Source organism: Cyprinus carpio, chromosome A7 (assembly GCF_018340385.1).
Source record: "Cyprinus carpio isolate SPL01 chromosome A7, ASM1834038v1, whole genome shotgun sequence".
Classification (NCBI taxonomy): Eukaryota; Metazoa; Chordata; class Actinopteri; order Cypriniformes; family Cyprinidae; genus Cyprinus; species Cyprinus carpio.
The window spans coordinates 18,888,757-18,908,637 of NC_056578.1; the positions used below are offsets into that span (position 1 = coordinate 18,888,757).

At 37.7% G+C, this 19,881-nt stretch overlaps 1 protein-coding gene across 1 annotated transcript in view; it reads left to right on the forward strand.

Moving 5' to 3' along the window:
- The first annotated feature begins 1,622 nt into the window (after positions 1–1,622).
- Positions 1,623–19,881, forward strand: part of LOC122145779 (leucine-rich repeat-containing G-protein coupled receptor 4-like) — a 30,350-nt gene continuing 12,091 nt past the window's right edge. Inside the window, exon 1 of the mRNA XM_042761368.1 lies at positions 1,623–1,819. Within this exon, the coding sequence (XP_042617302.1) occupies positions 1,623–1,819 (197 nt within the window). The remainder of the gene's footprint in view (positions 1,820–19,881) is intronic.

Below are 19,881 nucleotides of genomic sequence, written 5' to 3' on the forward strand. Positions count from 1 at the left end.
TGTGCATGATTAGTTATACAAGAAAGTTTTGTGTTTGTGGTCTAAAACAGTGTACTGTGCATTTCAAATACTAGTTAAATTCAATATTCAGTGCAAATGCACACATCTCTTGTATTGTTAAATGTGCATGGCAATTCACTACTATTAAAGGAAAATCACTCTTCAAGGTTTATTTTTAAAGGGTTAAAAAGGATACTCCACTAAAAATGTTCTAATCATTTATTCACTCTTATGCGGTTCCAGATGTATATGACTTTCTTCAGATGAACACAAATGAAGATTTTTAGAAAAGTAATAATTTCATTGAGTCAATATAACGCAGGTCGAAAAGCTGACGCATCAAAAACCACACAAAGTGAACAGGACAGTAGTTAACTCCCTTTAATAAAACTGTCGTCTTAAGCAAAATGATAACTATGAGTAAGAAAATTATTATTATTTTTTTTTTTCATTTTAAACCATTTTAAACATATAAATTGATCGCTTATGGCTCAGCTGTCATATGCATGAGTACATTGTGCAGTGCTACGACAGCATGATGTGAAGTGTGACGTAAGTGTGTTCTGATGCGAGCCAAGAAGTGATGCACAAGCACAGAGCACTTTTACTTGTACGATTGTTTCAACACGCTTACATCAAGCTTCACAGCATGCTGATGTAGCACTACATGACAGTCTCATGAATCCATGTATAACAGTTGGCCAGAAGCTAGTTTATAGTTTAAAAAGTTTAACTTTTTGTATTTTTATTTTAGTATTAAAATCTTTGACAGAATCTATCACTATTCCTTTTAGTACTAGATGATGAACTAAATCTTCAAATGGCAGAAACAATACAATCCTAAGCGATATTTTGCAAGCCTAACTAGAATGGTGACTTTACATGAAAATATATGGATGGATACATCTGAAAGGTGTTTCCACACCAATGTTAAAAACATCTAGCCAAATGCATTTTGCTCATGGCAACCTTGAAGCACCTGAAAACTACTATTGATCTTGTTTTACCAGCAGCATCTGTCCTTTATAAAGCAGTCCAGCCCTCACACTTTTCACTAATTTTCAGTCTTGTGGCCCCCATCAGCTCCTTTCTGGGCATTGCATTAGGACTTATCATTCTAAAGAGCACCACCATCTCCATCTCAGTTCCTTAAGACAGCCCACAGAAATAGCTCTGTCCTCTTCAGTGTTCCACAGACTCTACGGTGGCAAGAAAGCACTTATAGAAATGCACTGAGTGATGTGCGAATGAACTCTTATGAGAAGATTTTAGGACATCTCTCAGCCCAGGATAGGACACCACAATGGTGCTTTTAGAAGGTAATGTGATCTATGAACATACTTGACATGCTAAAGTGTGTGTTATATGGCAATGGAAATACACAGATCCAGCAGCTGAGCAGACAGCCATAGTCCCTCATTATGCATCTATATTCATACATATTGAATTGATTGTTACATGATAACTCACCAGGCATCCAAAATAGTATGTTATCCTTTCTTTTATACCTCCTGCACTAGCCGTGCAGAGCCTTATCCAGGAAGCGCTCCTTTCTGATTCATCTCTCTCTCTCTCTCTCTCTCTCTCTCGCTTACTTTCCCCCTCATTTTTCTCTCCCCTCCATGGCCAACAATCTCCTGATAAAAGTGCAGCATCGTGGGACAAATTGCCCCAACAGCTCAATGATCCTGTCAGTGCAGCGCGCCGGCTCTTACCCCTGTGACAGAGGCTATTACTCACAAATAGGTCTCTCAATAAAGCCGACCAGGCCCATGAATGGCTCATTCAACCTCTTCCATTATACAGGAGAAGATAAAAGGTTGGGAAAAAAAATCACACAAACAATATAAATATAAATAACAAGCCTGACAATTGGCACTCAAAGCATCTCTTTACTGTGGGAATTGAATCCTGTGAATGAGCTGGTTACATCACTTGCAATAAGCCACATGGAAAGAGCACAAACACACAATGTCAGCACTGTCCAATTTCATGCTTTGAAAATTGGACCCCTGTGATTCCACTCTGAGAGTGTAGTTCATTAGGTGAGACTTTTGGGGAGAGAACATCTGAGGAAACAGTTAAAATTCATGTGGAAGACTGTTTAAAAGTTACTTTGCGAGCAGCTTTGGAGGAATGAGTCACATTTCATTAGTAATCACATTTTAATTTTTGACTGACCACCTGTTGTTTCACAGCTGGGGGTGTCGACTATGAATGGCAAATGAAACATTCAATCTGCTCTTATGGTGTTGTGTTCACATAGCTTGTTTTTCTGCTGCAAGCGTAAAGCTGTTTACAAAGAATCCCTTAAAATCCAGTTGCTTAGGAAAGAGTCATTACCCTTTACATTTGTTAAGTCTGTAACTCGGAGCCCACTTTGTTACAGCAACAGATGTATGATTAATTTGTCATTGACTTATGTGGTTTATACTGAGGCCTGAGCAGCCTATAAATCACTTGTTTCTGTTGTGAATGGATGTTGACTCTGACACTGACCCTCTTTCTGTCAGGTGCTGCTCATGACCTGAGTCCACAGCTGCCTCAGTGACCTGCCTCACCTGCCTATGCCTTCACCGTATTCCTTCTGTAGGGCCCTATGAAAACCATTTTATTTTTTTCCCCCCCGAACTCAGTTTTTTCCATTTTTCATCCATTTTAATGGTAATATCTAATTCATTGAAATAATGAAACTTGCAATATTAAACACCAATTTATTAAAAGTTTAGCAAAAATTACATTTTAATTTTTTTTTTTTTCTCTCAAATTCAGTTTTAGTTTTACCACATTCTGTTTTCCATTAATTTTCTGGAAAAGAAATAATGCAAGTCGCCTCTGCGATGCATTACAATGTCGATACTGAAATAATTAATTTTTTCATTCTGGTTGTACGCGACTAGTTCAATCACAGCTATGACACTGGCCAACAGGAGCACAGAAGCGCATTTGTACAAGCTTTCAAACATGCCGAAACGAAAGGGAGACAATGGTATTGGTCCTGCTATATTTAATTTTACAATGGAGGGAAATGTTTGTGGAGCTACAGCAACAATACTCCTACTCCATTTAGATTGAATTATATTAGATTCAACTTTATTGTCATTGCTAATGTAAGGAAAACACAACAAAATGCAGTTAGCATTTAACTAGAAAGGCATTAAGCAGTAAGTACAGGATATACAGCATCTACAATATGTCACAAATTTACAATAAATATACAGATAAGGCAGTACTATGGACATAATTTACAGATTTTTAAATACTATCAACTATATGATATAGTCAGGGGGCAGAATTCAGTAAGGAGACAGCTGTAGGGAAAAAGCTGTTCCTGAGTCTGCTGATCCTTGTCCGGAGGCTCTTGAAGCACCTCCCGGAGGGCAGGATGGTAAGGGTTTGAGGATTGCTGTGATCTTGACGCAGACCGTGTTTTCTCTGGATATCCTCAATAGCAGGAAGTGTTGTCCCTGTGATGCGTTGGGCAGTTTTCACCACCCTCTGCAGTGCCTTGCGGTCAGCAACTGAGCAGTTCCTATACCAGACTGTGATACAACTGGTCAGGATGTTCTGGATCGCACACTGGTAGAAGTTCATCAGGATGGCTGAAGACAGCTGGTTCTTCTTCAGTGTCCTAAGGAAGAAGAGGTGCTGGTGAGCCTTCTTGACCAGGCTGGAAGTGTTTGTGGTCCAGGACAGGTCCACCAAGATGGTGGTTAAGGAGCAGGTTGTTGTCAGCGTACCATGTGGCCAGGTGCTGTACCTCCTCCCTGTAGGCAGTCTCATCGTTGTCTCTGATGAGGCCAATTTATGATGAGGGACTACCGCAAAACAGTTAAAAAAGGTCAAATAAAACTATTTTACCTCAGTTCTCTTGAACAGTGCATACCATCCTCTTCATGCCATCCAGATTTGTGTCCATTGTCAGGTTTTCTATATTTTTTGGCCTTTTTTGATGACAAGACAGGACAAAACATGCTGTTTGCTAGCCATTGTTTGTTTACACTCATAGCACATTCTGTCTTGTCTCGCGCTATTGATGACAGCACACACTTTATTAATGACGGCATGATTTGAATGGTCGGGTAGCGTCGTATAGTCTGACATGTTTCTTGTTCACGACACATCAAGATTTTATGAATCAAAATTGCATAATCTGACACAGTGACTGTTGTAATGTCAGACTCTGTCTCTTGTTTTGTGTGTGTTTTGCTCCTCATGTGCCTTCCATGCCCATATTTGGTTAATTGAATTCCAGGTGTTTTCTATGTAGTTTCATTGATCCCAGGTGTGTCTCGTCTTCCCATTGTCATGTCCAGTGTATAAATAGTGTTCCCTGGTGTCAGTTCTTCGTTGGCTGTTGTACATGTTGTTTGTATTTCTGCGATTAAATTTCCATGTTGAAGAAATCTCCTGTGTCTACTTGCTCCTGCGTATATTGTGACACGTAACAGACAAAAAAAAAAATTGTGTCGTCTGAATGGGGCTTTAACTGAATGTGGACCAAGCAACAACCTCCCGCTCTCTCTCTCGTGAAGCCAACAAGGAAGTGACTGAAACTGCAACTCATGGACTGGCCACTAGAGGCTGGCTCCAAAAGGGAGTCAATTCCATAGATTCCCCATGTTAAAATGCCCAACTTTACATCAGAAAAAAAAAAAAAACATTTACAGCCTGGTACAAAAAATATTTTGCTCTATATTGCTAATTTTGATCTTCATGACAATTGTGAGGGGGATTGCCCCTGCTGACACTGCCATTGTGCTAGGTGGGCGTGGCTTCAGCAACCAGCTCCAGCCTTTTTGCCCATTTTCAATGATCCGGGAGTGACACACTGCCAAGACGGCGAAGGCCCGCTCCATCCACTTTGAGCTTCAAAAACACTCTTCAGAAAACTACAGGTGACGTCACGGACACTACGTCCATGTTTTTATACAGTTTATGACGTGGACTAGTAAAGATGCTGCAATGTGTTTAAATGACACTTCATTAAGAATATTTAACTCATCAAATTTAATGCCTTGTTGCTTGATTTTAGTGTTTTTTTGTTTGTTTGTTTGTTTTTTTTGTTATTGACTTTGTACCTTCAAAAAAAAAATTTAATTATTCTTTAAAAACGTTTATAATAATATTTTATTTTTACATAACTTTTTGTACTGAGACCAATATCTTGTGCACTAAAAATATATTTATACGAGTTAGATTGGGTACATTATTATGGTCAAAACGACATTGTACTTCAACAAAAATACTTTACAGCTACCTTTATCAGTCCATTCAAATGTTTCAAATACATAAACACAATATAACCTAAATTACAAATACATATTACATTACATACACAAATATAGATTGTATTTAATGTAAGAGACGTTTGGGGGTCAACCAGCATTCAAAATGTGAGACGAAGGCACCTCCTTGATCATCTCGTTAAAGTGCGTTCCAAAAAACGCACTTTTTTTTGTTTTACCACTACACCCTTAATACCTTCGAAGCTCTCACTCCAGAGGGTAAACTCTTTGAAGGGATTAGGGCATAGGGATGAATGGAAGGCAGGGATAGTCAGTGTTCTGGAGTAAACAGTGCTTAGGAATGCGCATGTGCATTGGCTGGTCTAGCCTGAAAAATAAGTTGTTTTTTAACACTACTGGAGCATAAGAAACAACATTTATGAGACAGTTGTTGTCAGATTTTATTGCTGATTTCAAATATGAAATTTAATCATAACCTTGGCGAACAGTTTTGTAGAATTTGATGTTTCCCAGTTTAAAGAGATAGGAGCTGCACTTGCATGCCCAGGAGGCATTTCAAAGATGACCGCTGAGTGAAATGACTTGTCTTAAAGGGACTTTGAAAACATCCATAGAACTGCTGCACAAGCCTGTTAATTCTCCATTTGTTTACAATCCACAAATATTTAGACAAACTCTCAAAAGGATAAAACAAATATGTGAACAAAATGCAAATTTTGGCCATTTGCAATACATATAATTGGGCCAGCATTTTTTTCTCTTTTATACCAAGGGGCCAGATTACTAATCCATGTTCACACACCTTTTACATCGTCTTACTCACTTTCCTTTTTATTGAAGGAAATTAAAGTATGATTAATGTAATTTGTTTTTTAAGATTTTATTAACTATACACCTTAAAAAAAAAAAAAGTTAAGCTAATTCAGAAGGAAAACTTTGTTGTCAGCAATATCACCCCAACAAATAAACATCTCAATTACATTGTCTGTAAATTTGTACAAAGGTCCTATTTTTTATTACAGAACATTCTCAAAACAACATAAGAGGACAGTTAAAAAAGAGCTTATTAAAAATAAATAAATAAATAGTTATTCCAAATGGTACCATAAAATAACTGGGTAACTGCAGGATTTTTTAAATAAAATTTAAGAGCTTTAAAGACCTTTTAAGACCTGCACTTCACATTTCAGCCTTTAAACAATTTTTAAGAAAAGGGAAGAGTCAAAAGTATCAATTATTATATTAATTTAAACAATTAGGCTATTATTAGACAATTATTATAATAAATTATATAAAGTTATCTTAGTGTCTTAATTGTTTAGATTTTTATAATGCTTTAGCTTTTTGTCGATCCACTGGTTCACATTTAAAAATATGTAGCAAAAATAATAGATGGGCTTATTGAAAAAACAAATTCGTTCTCTGCAAGCAAACCGGAACTAGCAGTTTCCCGGTAACGACTACGTTACAAAGCAGCGTGTCCGACTTTGAAACGTGCATCGCTCAAGTTTATTCAGTGAAATCATAGCCTTTTGAAGTTTAATCTACATACTAATCTATATTGCAATTCTTGTCTTTCTGTCCCCAAATTTAAGACCTCTTATAATTAAGACTTTAAATCATTTTAGACTTTACATGGCCTTAAATTTAAACGATTTAACTGCAGACTTTTTAAGGACCCGCAGAAACCCTAAGAAAAAAAACATTTCTGTCATGCATTTGGCAAAAAGCTTTTGTTGACAGTGCATTTTACATTTGAAGCAAGTGCAACTCTGGCGTCACCTTTGTTTGTGCGTAGCAGTGTGATGACGATTTAAATAAACATATCAGTATCCCCTTGAACTTGGTAAGAAGATAATCTGTTTACCATCTTGACTGGAAAATGCTGTTTTCATGGTCAGTTTTTCATGTATTATTTGGTAGTGTTGGGGGGGGGGGGGGGGGGTGGCAGGTTAAGAGGTTAATTCATTTTTTATTACTGGATTCTGTGATTCCGTTCGCGTTTTCGGCATCACTGAAATCGTAGGGCCCAACTTCTGTCAATGCCCCCTCTTGCTTTTCATCCTCTCTTAGTTATGTGATGCTGCTTCTTCTTCTTTTTTTTCTTTTTTTTTATCCTGTCTATTAATTTATTCAAAAATATATTAAAATGCATTTCATGCAAAATGTGACATACAGCTCTTCTATGGTGAGCATGCTTTAATTGTAATAACCCTTTACTTAGAAAAAAAAATACAAATCATAGCTACTTTACTGGTTATAGTTATAAAAAAAAAAAATGTTGGTCACACCATATTACTGTTGGTCACACCATATTGACTTTGATTTGGCAAAAACGTAATGTGGTGAAACCAACATATAGGAACAAAACAACAAAAGAAATGAAAGTCTTAAAATAATAATAAAAAATCTTTAGAAACACATCTATAACTTAAATATATATATATATATATATATATATATATATATATATATATATATATATATATATGTATGTATATGGATGCTCGATGTCATTGATCTTAATATTAGTTTAAACAGCTGGAATGAAGGGTCCATAGTGTTTGTACCTTCGTATGAAAGGAAATGACATCTTGGTTAAGTAGCCATGTTGGCCGATTTGCCCTAAAACTACAGTTGAACTTTGTGAAGGTTATATTAATCCCATCTGATTGACCAAAGCGAGAGCCATTAGAGTGCCCTCGGGCCTGTGATCTAACGCAGGCCCACGTAAAAACTGCGTCAGCACTGGCTTGTAAGCAACTGATCTTCTCATGTGGGGTGTCTGAATTAACTAGATCTCTCTCCTCCATCTCTGCCAAATATAATGTGGATAAAGCTATTTAGGTAATAATTAATCCATGGTTTGACCAGAGCGCTGCTTGGCACAGACACTCATTAAGCCTAGCTTTTGATTAGGGACTGAATTGGGGAGGATGGGGGTAATCATGACTCACCCATCATTAACATTAACATTTTTGTTTCAAAAAGACTTGTTTCAAAGAGAAGACACATAAACCTCAACTTATTTCCCCTTCCCATCCTGACATGCACATGCTCACATTCACACACAGCCCCCAGATAATGACCTCCCAGCTAGCCATTGATTATCAATAATGAATGTGAAACGGTGAAGAGGAGCGAGAAAGGCCTGAAGCAGGATTAGACACAGTTTTGCTTCCAAAGCTCCTTACTGATTTGTCCTTCAAGGCGGCTTTGTGAATGGATTGCTTTCTCTTTCTGTTCTCTCATTCCCACGTTCAGCTACTCATCTCTGTCTTTTGATTGAGATGTCATGTCCTCTGTCGGGTTGAGAGAATGGCGAGGAGGGATAATTAGCATCCTTGTTACCTTATCTGGGAAATCCCCTTCTAAACAGAATGAGCATTAGCTCAACATTGATAACTTTTGAAACTTGCACCGATTTCTTGTGAGCATGTGGTTGGTTGTATGAGACAGAACATTTTAGTATTGGTTGCATGTCATTGTCACAAGAATAGGCAAGGATCAGCGAGTAGGTAACGTTTCACAGTGCAAGATTTTCCAAAGATTTTTCTCTGAAAGTTCAGAGAAATCAACGATGCAAACAGGAGAGTAGATGGCAGATAGACTTGAAACACTTAACTTGCTGAATAACAGTTCTTTGTTTTGCAGGTACTGGATGGCAGGACTGGATCGGCTGCAGGCAGACAGGAACTAACAGATGGACTGAAGAGAGGTAAATATCCACAGGTAAGGAGTTGGGTAAGCAGTTCTATAGGGAACAATGAGACCAGACAATGGACATTCTATGCAGTTTGGTTGTTCATCCACACGCAAACGCAGTGTCAGGTCACTGAAACCGAACCTTTTTGAAAACTCTTGCCAGGATGAAGATTTTCAGAAACTCCGGTTGCAGTGTTGTCGTGCAGCCGGTGAAACTGGAGATTTTGGCTTGTGACGCCTGAGTGTGTGCCGGTTACAACCGGTTATAACCTTTTTTTTACTTTTTTTTTTGTTTTGTTTTTTTAAGGAGGAGGAAAAACTCTGTTCCTAAAAATACCCATGTACCTGTGGACTAGGCCTTATATGAGAGTCTTGATAAGGTGATAATTCGTGGCAGGTGTAGTGATGGCTGACTGAGTGCAGGAGGGATGCTGGGAAATGTAGTTCTAGGGTGACTGGTCTGGTGACTGAGGATTGTCACTGGAAACTGTGACAGTTTTATGTAAGCAATAAGGTAGAGGCCATGCTGTATTGTGAATAAGTCACAGCTGAAGGGCGTTGTTAGGCAAGACGTGTAATGGAGGGCCTGCAACCCCTTCAGACATGATTTATTCATAATATAGCATGCCTCAAGTACCTTATTGCTTTTATAAAATGGTTACACAATACAAAAAAAAAGTAGGCTTGTATTGATTCATTAAATGCTTTCTTTCCACAAAAAAAATGGTTCCTGACAGTGATGGTAAATAGCAAGAGAATGTTCTGGTGTAAAATGCATAAAAACAACTAGAATGTTTTAGTATTAGTAGCACATTATAATGGTCATTAAAGGGATAGTTCACCCAAAAAGGAGAATTCTGTCATCATTTACTCACCCTCATGTATTTCCAAACCTTAATGACTTTCTCTTTTTCTCTAAACGTTGGTATGTAAAGTCTAGTGCACAGCTTTACAGTATCACTACATGCTTTGCCTGGAAATTGAACCCAGCACTATGTACCTGCTGAGCTATAGAAATGTTCTATTGTAGTTATCACACCTCATTTGCACTTCTGCATGCATCCAGTTAAAAGGGGAAAGTCGTGGCACAGTGGTTAGAGAGTTTGACTCCTAATGCTAAGGTTGTGGGTTTGAGTCTTGGGCCAGCAATACCATGACTAAGGCACCAAACCCCCTACTGCTAGTTAATTAACATTAACTAACAATGAGTAATACTTTTAAGTATTTACAGTGTATATTAATCTTATGTTATCATTAGTTAATAAAAATACATTTTAGCTAAGGTCCTTTAAATAATATTAACAGATACAACTTTTGATTTTAATAATGTTTTAGTAAATTATGAAAGTAACTTGAACTAACAATTACCAATACTTCTAATGCATTTGTTAAAGCTTCTGAAGATAAAGTTATATTACAGAATTTTCATTTATCTTGGTTAGTAAGCCCTTTAGAAATACTATGAATTATTATGTAACTATTTACTTTTGAATTATTATGTAACAGTATCTTGGAAGTACAGTATTTTGACTCTTTTGGTCACAGTATTGTGCGTTGTGTCACAATAGATGTTTAATTTGGTTTTGAAAGGAATTTGACTTGACTCCTCAAAACAACAAAAATCTCTTTAACTCTAGCAACTGATTGTAGATCAAAAAATAATAAAGTGACAACCATGTGGGGGGGGGGGGGGCATGTTTCAGATTTATAATTAATGTTAGAAACTTTCACTGTAATTTCACACATCTGTAGCACATTCTTCCAATAGCTGTTGGGAGCATCTGTGTGGCTTTTGGCCAACAAGACAACTGGCAATGCACACAATTATGATTTCTCACTGTGAAAGATGATTCCATACATGGCAACGTCGTATTCACATTACTCTTGTTCAATGTTTTTCTCATAGTTAACTCATGAAAGCCTCACATTTGAACTGTTACTTGTTTTGCTCTAAGTGTGATTGACAAGTATTCTTGATGAGAGAAAGGACATTGTTGAACATCTGCTTATCTGTGAATTCATGGTTTCTGAAGTCATGAACATCAAACACTTTGAGGTTCACAGAAATCTCTTGTCTGTGAAAAGCTTAATCCACTGTGGAGACATCTAAAATTTGTGTTTGTTTTTAATGGAAACACACACCTGCCAGCTCATTGAATTGAACACCTTGACTCAAAATAGAGCTGATTACCTTGTTCAAAAAAAATTCTACAAAGGCAGTGCACAATAGATCCATGTGGCCTTTTTTAGAGTATTTTTCTCTGCATTATATTTTTACTCTCTTTAGATATCAGATCAGAGTTGAGGTAAAATTAGAAAAGGACTTCAAATGGGATGGCAGAAATTCTCTCGTCATTGTGTGGGCTGCTCTCACTTATCTCATATTGTTGTAAAAGAAAATTACATCTTTGAAAACACTCTTTATTTATGTTCCATCTTTTTGAGGATATTTAAGATGGCTGATGGACTGTGTCTTAGATGTCTCCATCTCTTTGTTTTCTCGGAACCATTGGTACAAATTAGACTGTTTATGAGAGCTATTCCCAGGCCCAGCAGACAAACTTGCAGCACTAAATCGGTAACCTACGGGGTATTTCCTGTGTAGTCTGTGTTAAATTGCATATGATTAGCAGGGAGATTTATCCTTCACCACTATTAATGTCTGGCAGTTAGTCCAAGGCTTGAAGGAAAGTATGAAGTGATTCTACTTGATCACAGCTAAATAACATAGGTATAATTATAATAACCATTGAAAATGACTTGAATTCATTGTCTTTTGAGGTGATATGAATTGAATGGGTACTTTGTTTATGCCAAAAAAAAATAAATACAAAATACCAACCTTTTGGCAGTGGCGGTGATATATACTAACACTTGCAGTATGTGGGTGTGTGCATCTGTGAAAGATCAGTTGTACTTCTTGAACAAAATTACCATCTTTACAAGATATAAATGTAAACAGTCAATCAAAAATACGGGGCAATATATCTGATTTGTCAAAATAGATCTATCTTTGGGTTAAGTAAATGCAGCTTAATAGATCTTCCACTGTCTTTTATGTCATTAATAATCAGGAATATTGACAGGAATATTAGAAAATCTCTCACTGCTCTTTTCTGGATGACTAGCAGCATATACTTTGTACTCTACAGATACATACTTCAATTCTTTAAGCAACTTATGTTTCTCTTATTTATTTTACACTTTGACTATTTATTTTTTTAATTTGAATTAATATATTTTATGTTACTTTTTTCATATATAGCACGAGAAAGTGCATGTCCCTTTTGCAGTATTTCATTACATTTTGCTAATGAAAAAGATGCTTTAGCCTCTCTCACAGACTGGGTTTTGAGGCTGCTTGTCCTTATGTGCTGAACACTTTACACTGCTGTTTTATTTGTCTGACAGATTTGAGGTCTGGCTTGGCCATTGGCCAACAGCCTTTTCTGATCCTCACTATAACTCATATATGTGTTCCAGCTGTTGGGTCATGTATGCAGTGACACCAAGCATTCACTTGAACATCTGAAATATTTGAAACATGCTTGTTGGATATGCCTGCAAGTCCAAACCTAGAATGCAAGGATGAATAATAAAGGAAATGTTTAGTAGAAAATATACAGACCATATATATTTTTCTGTAAATGTTTTTGAATGATACTTAGATTTGTTGTTGTATACAATGACAGGGACATGTGACATGAGAAGTCAGCTGTCAAATTTTAACCCTAAATTTTGCCATGAGATTTAAGAACTTGTTGTATAAGTTGCCAGGACAATGAGGAGCAAGTTACAAATTATTTTTTACCACTTTTATCTTTTCTTGGTCTACCTTCTTCTCAGTCTATCTAGCTTTTGCAAGGAGAGCTGAGCGTGCAACATTGCGTCCTAATGTTTCACCCATTTAATAATTCAGGAGAACCCCCAATGCCGTATGTCACTGGTTCTGCCACGCTGACAGACCTGGTATTCGTCACCTTCTCAGTCTGTCTCCTGAAGACACTACACTCTGTTTAGCATTGTCCCCCCTCTCTTCCCCTTATCCTGCCAGCGTTGTGGTCAGAAAGCAGTCTGAGTAATCCGTGTCTTCTTGGTGGGAATGAAATGCCCCAGACCACTAAAGTCCTTTGTGTGTGTATGAGTGCATTTTTATTTTTCACATCTGACAGGTTAATGCCTCATGTTGGTGAAAACTGTAATTTTCCAACTGTTATCTATATATCTATGTATGTTTATATGTATGTATGTATGTATATATCTATATCTATCTATATATATATCTATATCTATCTATATATATATATATATCTATATATATATATATATATATATATATATATATATATATATATATATATATATAGATATATATATATATATATATAGGTGACATTGTTGGGCAAAAAAGGCTTTATCTTGATTAACTTTGCTTAAATTGTAATTAAAAATGATTGACTTCTTTGTATTTAAATAGATTTTAAGTCAGCTTTATATTTTTTTTTTCATTCAAATTCAAATCAATTTTACAATTGGAAAAGGAATTCTCAATTCATAATGACGTACAACGCATAATTTATTGTAATTAATTTATATCATAGTTTACAAAACAAGTGTTTTGTATGATTTTGAGGCATAAGGTTTGCTATTCATTTTGGGATTAAAAACAGTACTGAGGTTGCAGGCATGATACAGGTTAGATTATGATTAAGAGCCTCCTTTGGAAACATATAGTTAACATGAGGACGAGACGAGCAGAAATAACACATTCTCATTCATCTTTTTAGTGGGAGGATGAAAAGACAGTAGAGCAAAGCTTTGTTGGATTCTCTCGTTGGCAGGAAGAAGATCTGACACATTTTCCCCCTGCAGCACTGAAAAAAGGAAAGTCAAAAAAAGAGGAAAAGACAGAGTGTGTCTGCACCAAGCAAAGTTGAAAATGAACCTACGCAATAGACACTCTATTTTTGAAGAATCTATTTTCACCCAGGTGGATATAAATTTGGTGGTGACTTGAATCCAGGAATAGTTTAATGGTGTGTATTTTCAAGCAGAGAGGAGGGAGTTGGGAATAGCTTGCATCGGCCTATTTGCTTTTAGTTTTAAATGAGTGCATTCGGAGGAATGCGTGACAGTGAATCACACACCTCCCTCCCTGTTTGCTGACCTGATGTGACTAACATCTAAAAGCTAAATCCAAACTCGATTTTTTTTTTAAACCACGGTCTAATCCTGGAAGATTTTAGTTTATCCCTCTTCAAACTGTCAATTATTTAGTCTCTATGGGCACAAGTTTTCTGTATAATGCACAAGCATGGGCACATATTTGTGTATACCTGCAGATTATTTTCTTTTTGAGTTATAAATATTAGTAGTTTTCTGCATGTGTGTAATTAATTCAGCTCCATTGTGAAAATGATATCTACTCTTCATATTCATCGTTTAGGTCAGGGTTAATTTCATAATTTTGAATAGTACTTGTGTCTTGGTTTAACATGGAATCACATCACATATTTTTTATACCGTTCTGCAGCATTTTTCCCTTATTGAAAGTATGAAGAGACTCTATTCATCTCCCTGCATGTATATAAATGCTTGTTAGGCTGCCATCAGAGGCAACGTGTGGCTGCATTAGAGGACGGAGCAGAACGAATGTAGCAGATAGCTCTCTACTCCTCTGCCTTTATTTGAGTTGCTGCTGACTTTGTGAATGGACCTACGCTCCTCCCATTTTTCAGGTGCTATGTTCCTATTGGCTGAGAGATCTCTGCAAGCAAACTGCAACATCACAGCACTCCAAGTTCCATTAATGGCTCGCTCTCTCATTCTCATCCTCGCTCTCTTCCGCTCTCAGCCCATTCCTCATCTCTTCGTCTGCTTCTCTCTGTCTTTCCAATTCTCTTTTTTATTCTCGGTATAGCTTTTTTTATCCATTTATAATTCTTATTATGTCTTTGTTTTCTCCCTCTCTGTCTCTCCATCACACTGTGACAATGTCACAGGGTGGGAGAGAAAAGGAGGGAGGGAAAGGGAAGAACAAGCCTTGACAAAGAGGTCTGCACCACATTCAACATTCAAATAGACTGCTGACATCAGCACATCAATAATTAAAAGGTTTTATTCATAGCCTGTAAGGGAGAAAAATCAATTGACAAATCACATATTCACTTTGAGTTACTTCAAACATCACGACAATCAGAATACAGGAAACAGAAGGTGCTGTTGGCTGTATGACTGTGTCTGTGTAAACAGAAGCAAAATACAAAAATGTGTGGCAAGAATGTTACAAGTAACCCCGTTTTCTATATAGGCCCACATTAATTTTGCACATGGGAACTGGGCTGCCACCCATGATTTAAAGGGGTCATATTACATTGCTAAAAAGAACATTATTTTGTGTATTTGGTGTAATGCAATGTGTTTATGTGGTTTAAGGTTAAACAAAAACATTATTTTCCACATACTCTACATAGTCGTTGCTCCACTTTGCCCCCCCCTTTCTGAAACACGTCGATTTTTACAAAGCTCATCGTTCTGAAAAGCGAGGTGCATGCTGATTGGCCAGCTACCGAGTGCATTGTGATTGGCGAATACCTTAAGTGTGTGACAGAAATGTTACGCCCCTTACCATACTGTGATGCCTTGTCCCAGCATGACAAGACAAAAACATTTGTTGCATCCAGTGGGGACATAATTACGGATTCTAAAGATTTATACTGTCTTTTTATGCATTGCATATTGCGCCGAGTAAACAGAAAACCATGTCTGCATTTATGATCGGAGAAACAGCAGACAAGTACTACTCTACACTGCTCAAAACTCGCATTTAAATAATCACAAGCAAATTCTTTAAATATGAAAACGTACTTACAGGCTGTGAGTCAGAAGTGCCAGAATGTCCTTGCAAAGTTGAAATTACCCCACTTTATAGAAACAGCCTTTGTGTACAGTAGACTACTCTCCCAGGTTCAGGAAACAGTCCTCTGTAAAGTACGCTGCACACATGTGAATATTTGGGTTGAACTTTTCTGGAACAGTGTTGTAAATACAACTTAACCACAGATTTCTTGTGTCTTCTTTTGTAACGCCAAACAAAGTAGTTTCGCTTTCACAATGCAACACAACACGGCATGGTGGCGATGGATACAATACTATAGTGAGAATCAAAGTTACGCCTTCTTTCTTTGCCCGCACATTTGGGCAGTGTTCTTTCCACACAGTGATGTAGACATGTGGGGGCGTGTTTAAATTAGGTGTTTTAGGAGGGCGTGGATGAGTCTTAACTTTTATAAAGAATAACTCTTTGGGTTTGAGACTTTAGTCTTTGCAACTATAGGGATCTTATATATTCACAAACAGCTTGTAACACTCCAAAGACAAAGGAAAACTTAAAACTGCATCATATGACCCCTTTTAATCAATGGCGAGAGGAAGGATAGCAGACATAACACCCATAGAAACAGTGAGTCATACGGCCTTTTATAAATGAAGTATTTAGTGAAGATGAACCACATTTTTCTCTTGTACTTCATCAATTAGTGTATGCTCATGAATCTCTCATTACAGTTGTGCGGCCACTGTTCAGATCTCTCATTAAGGAGTAAGGGATGAACTGAGAGATATGATGGAATGAAGTTAATGAGAGACCTTTTTCTATTAAGGGCTGCACGTCTATGAACTATCGTGTGTTGTGCATAAATGTAGTGATTACTAGTAATAGTTCTAGTTAAGCTCAGCTTTCTGGTAAAACTAGGACAAAACATTAGGATGACCAGTTTTGTGATATTTATTATACTGCCATATCAATTTAAATAAATAGAAGAATGTTTTGCATTGATTTGTGTGATTCTCACAGTTGTGGAATAATAGCATATACTGTAAGAATATGTATCATTGTGAGGTACGATTTTATAAGTTCTTGTATTACTTTTTAATTCTATGAGTCTCAGATTGACAGAGCCAAACAAATGAAGTCCGATTTAGTTTGAGTAAAGTGTCATCACAACTCTCAACACTGGCATAGATGCTCAGCTTAAAAATAAATTATTAATTCTGGAGTGCATGCACATAAAAGAGTGACGCTTGCAGTGGACAGCCAATCATTTGAAACATGGAGAAAGGCAGAGGGATTTACTTTCAGCTGAAGTACAAGAGATCATCCTGAAAAATGGAGTTTCAACACATATTCACAGAAACACAGAAGCGACACCATTGCTGCCACAGAAATCTTAAGAAGGCTTCCTGATGCAGGGTTTCTGAGTGAATTTGTAAAGTAGTTATTAGCTGTGATGCAGATACTTATGACCACATGACTAGCTGTACAATATGTGTGACGTACAGTGCGATCTGTTATCTAGAACAGTGCTTCCCAAACCTGTCCTGCAGGCCCCCCTGCCCTGCACCTTTTGTATGTCTCTCTTATCTAACACACCTGATTCCACTCATCAGCTCGTTAGTAGAGACTGTGGGAACTAAATTGGGTGTGTCTGATTAGGGAGACATACAAAATGTGCAGGGCAGGGGGTCCTCCAGGAGAGGTTTGGGAAGCACTGATCCAGAACATTAAGCATATGTTACTATCATGATGTACCTCAGACAAAAGTTACCCAACTAATGATAACAAAAATTCATGACTGACTCAACCTAAACTTAAATGTAGCTAAACAACCGCTTACAGGCCTCTGGTCACTCTACCTCATCAGTTTCAATGAAATAAATGAACCTCTTTTTAGACGGATCACAATCATAAAATAATTTAACAGCTGGAAATAAATAGCAAAATATTTTGAAGCGAAGAGGCTGTAGATACAGGTCCTTCTCAAAAAGTATTTTGTTTTTGTGGTGAAGTTATTTATTTTGTTTTGGCCAAATGGCGTAATTAATATTTTTTTATTTTTTTGTTTCTTTGCACACCAACTGAAATATTTCAGGTCTTTTATTGTTTTAATACTGATGATTTTGGCATACAGCTCATGAAAACCCAAAATTCCTATCTTAAAAAATTAGCATATCATGAAAAGGTTCTCTAAAAGAGCTATTAACCTAATCATCTGAATCAACTAATTAACTCTAAACACCTGCAAAAGATTCCTGAGGCTTTTAAAACCTCCCAGCCTGGTTTATTACTCAAAACCGCAATCATGGGTAAGACTGCCGACCTGACTGCTGTCCAGAAGGCCATCATTGACACCCTCAAGCGAGAGGGTAAGACACAGAAAGAAATTTCTGAACGAATAGGCTGTTCCCAGAGTGCTGTATCAAGGCACCTCAGTGGGAAGGAAAAAGTGTGGCAAAAAACGCTGCACAAAGAGAAGAGGTGACCGGACCCTGAGGAAGATTGTGGAGAAGGACCGATTCCAGACCTTGGGGGACCTGCGGAAGCAGTGGACTGAGTCTGGAGTAGAAACATCCAGAGCCACCGTGCACAGGCGTGTGCTTTTGAACCAGAAACAGCGGCAGAAGCGCCTGACCTGGGCTACAGAGAAGCAGCACTGGACTGTTGCTCAGTGGTCCAAAGTACTTTTTTCGGATTAAAGCAAATTTTGCATGTCATTCAGAAATCAAGGTGCCAGAGTCTGGAGGAAGACTGGGGAGAAGGAAATGCCAAAATGCCTGAAGTCCAGTGTCAAGTACCCACAGTCAGTGTTGGTCTGGGGTGCCATGTCAGCTGCTGGTGTTGGTCCACTGTGTTTTATCAAGAGCAGGGTCAATGCAGCTAGCTATCAGGAGATTTTGGATCACTTCATGCTTCCATCTGCTGAACAGCTTTATGGAGATGAAGATTTCGTTTTTCAGCACGACCTGGCACCTGCTCACAGTGCCAAAACCACTGGTAAATGGTTTACTGACCATGGTATTACTGTGCTCAATTGGCCTGCCAACTCTCCTGACCTGAACCCCATAGAGAATCTGTGGGATATTGTGAAGAGAAAGTTGAGAGACGCAAGACCCAACACTCTGGATGAGCTTAAGGCCGCTATCGAAGCATCCACCTCAGCAGTGCCACAGGCTGATTGCCTCCATGCCACGCCGCATTGAAGCAGTCATTTCTGCAAAAGGATTCCCGACCAAGTATTGAGTGCATAACTGAACATAATTATTTGAAGGTTGACTTTTTTTGTATTAAAAACACTTTTCTTTTATTGGTCGGATGAAATATACTAATTTTTTGAGATAGGAATTTTGGGTTTTCATGAGCTGTATGCCAAAATCATCAGTATTAAAACAATAAAAGACCTGAAATATTTCAGTTGGTGTGCAATGAATCTAAAATATATGAAAGTTTAATTTTTATCATTACATTATGGAAAATAATGAACTTTTTCACAATATGCTATTTTTTTGAGAAGGACCTGTATATCTGTTTGGGCAGGAGAGAGATGCTTGTGCTGTGTTTTCAGTGTGGTGGCGGGAGAATGTTGATTTATCACTGGCAAACAGAGTGGAGCTTGACTACTTGGCGGGGAGTGGTGATGAAAACATACATCCAAATGAATGAGTGTCAGGGATTAATCAAGCCCTGTCCTCAGGTCTGGAGACCTGATCATAACTCATTTCAAAAAGTTAGTGAGGAAACGATAATCTCAGAGAGTCAATTAGGCTGAGTGCTAATGTGTCTGAACCGCTGCTTAGCCGCTGAGAGGAGGGGCTGGGCCAATGTGGGTGAGAGAACTCTGATGTGTAGAGAATTGCCCCTATCACTATCAATCATTGCTAAAGAGAAAGGTGTGACCGGGTAATACATCACTCTGTCTTTAGTCTTGCTAACTAGAGGTTGAATTCTGTGGTCATTGCACTGTTTCCTGCCATTTAGCAGATATTTTTCATCCAATTAACTTATGGCGAACTCACTGACTGAAAAGTTCCCCTGAGGCAACAAAGGGTTAAACACTTTGCTCAGTTACACAGTTTTGATGGTAACTCTGCT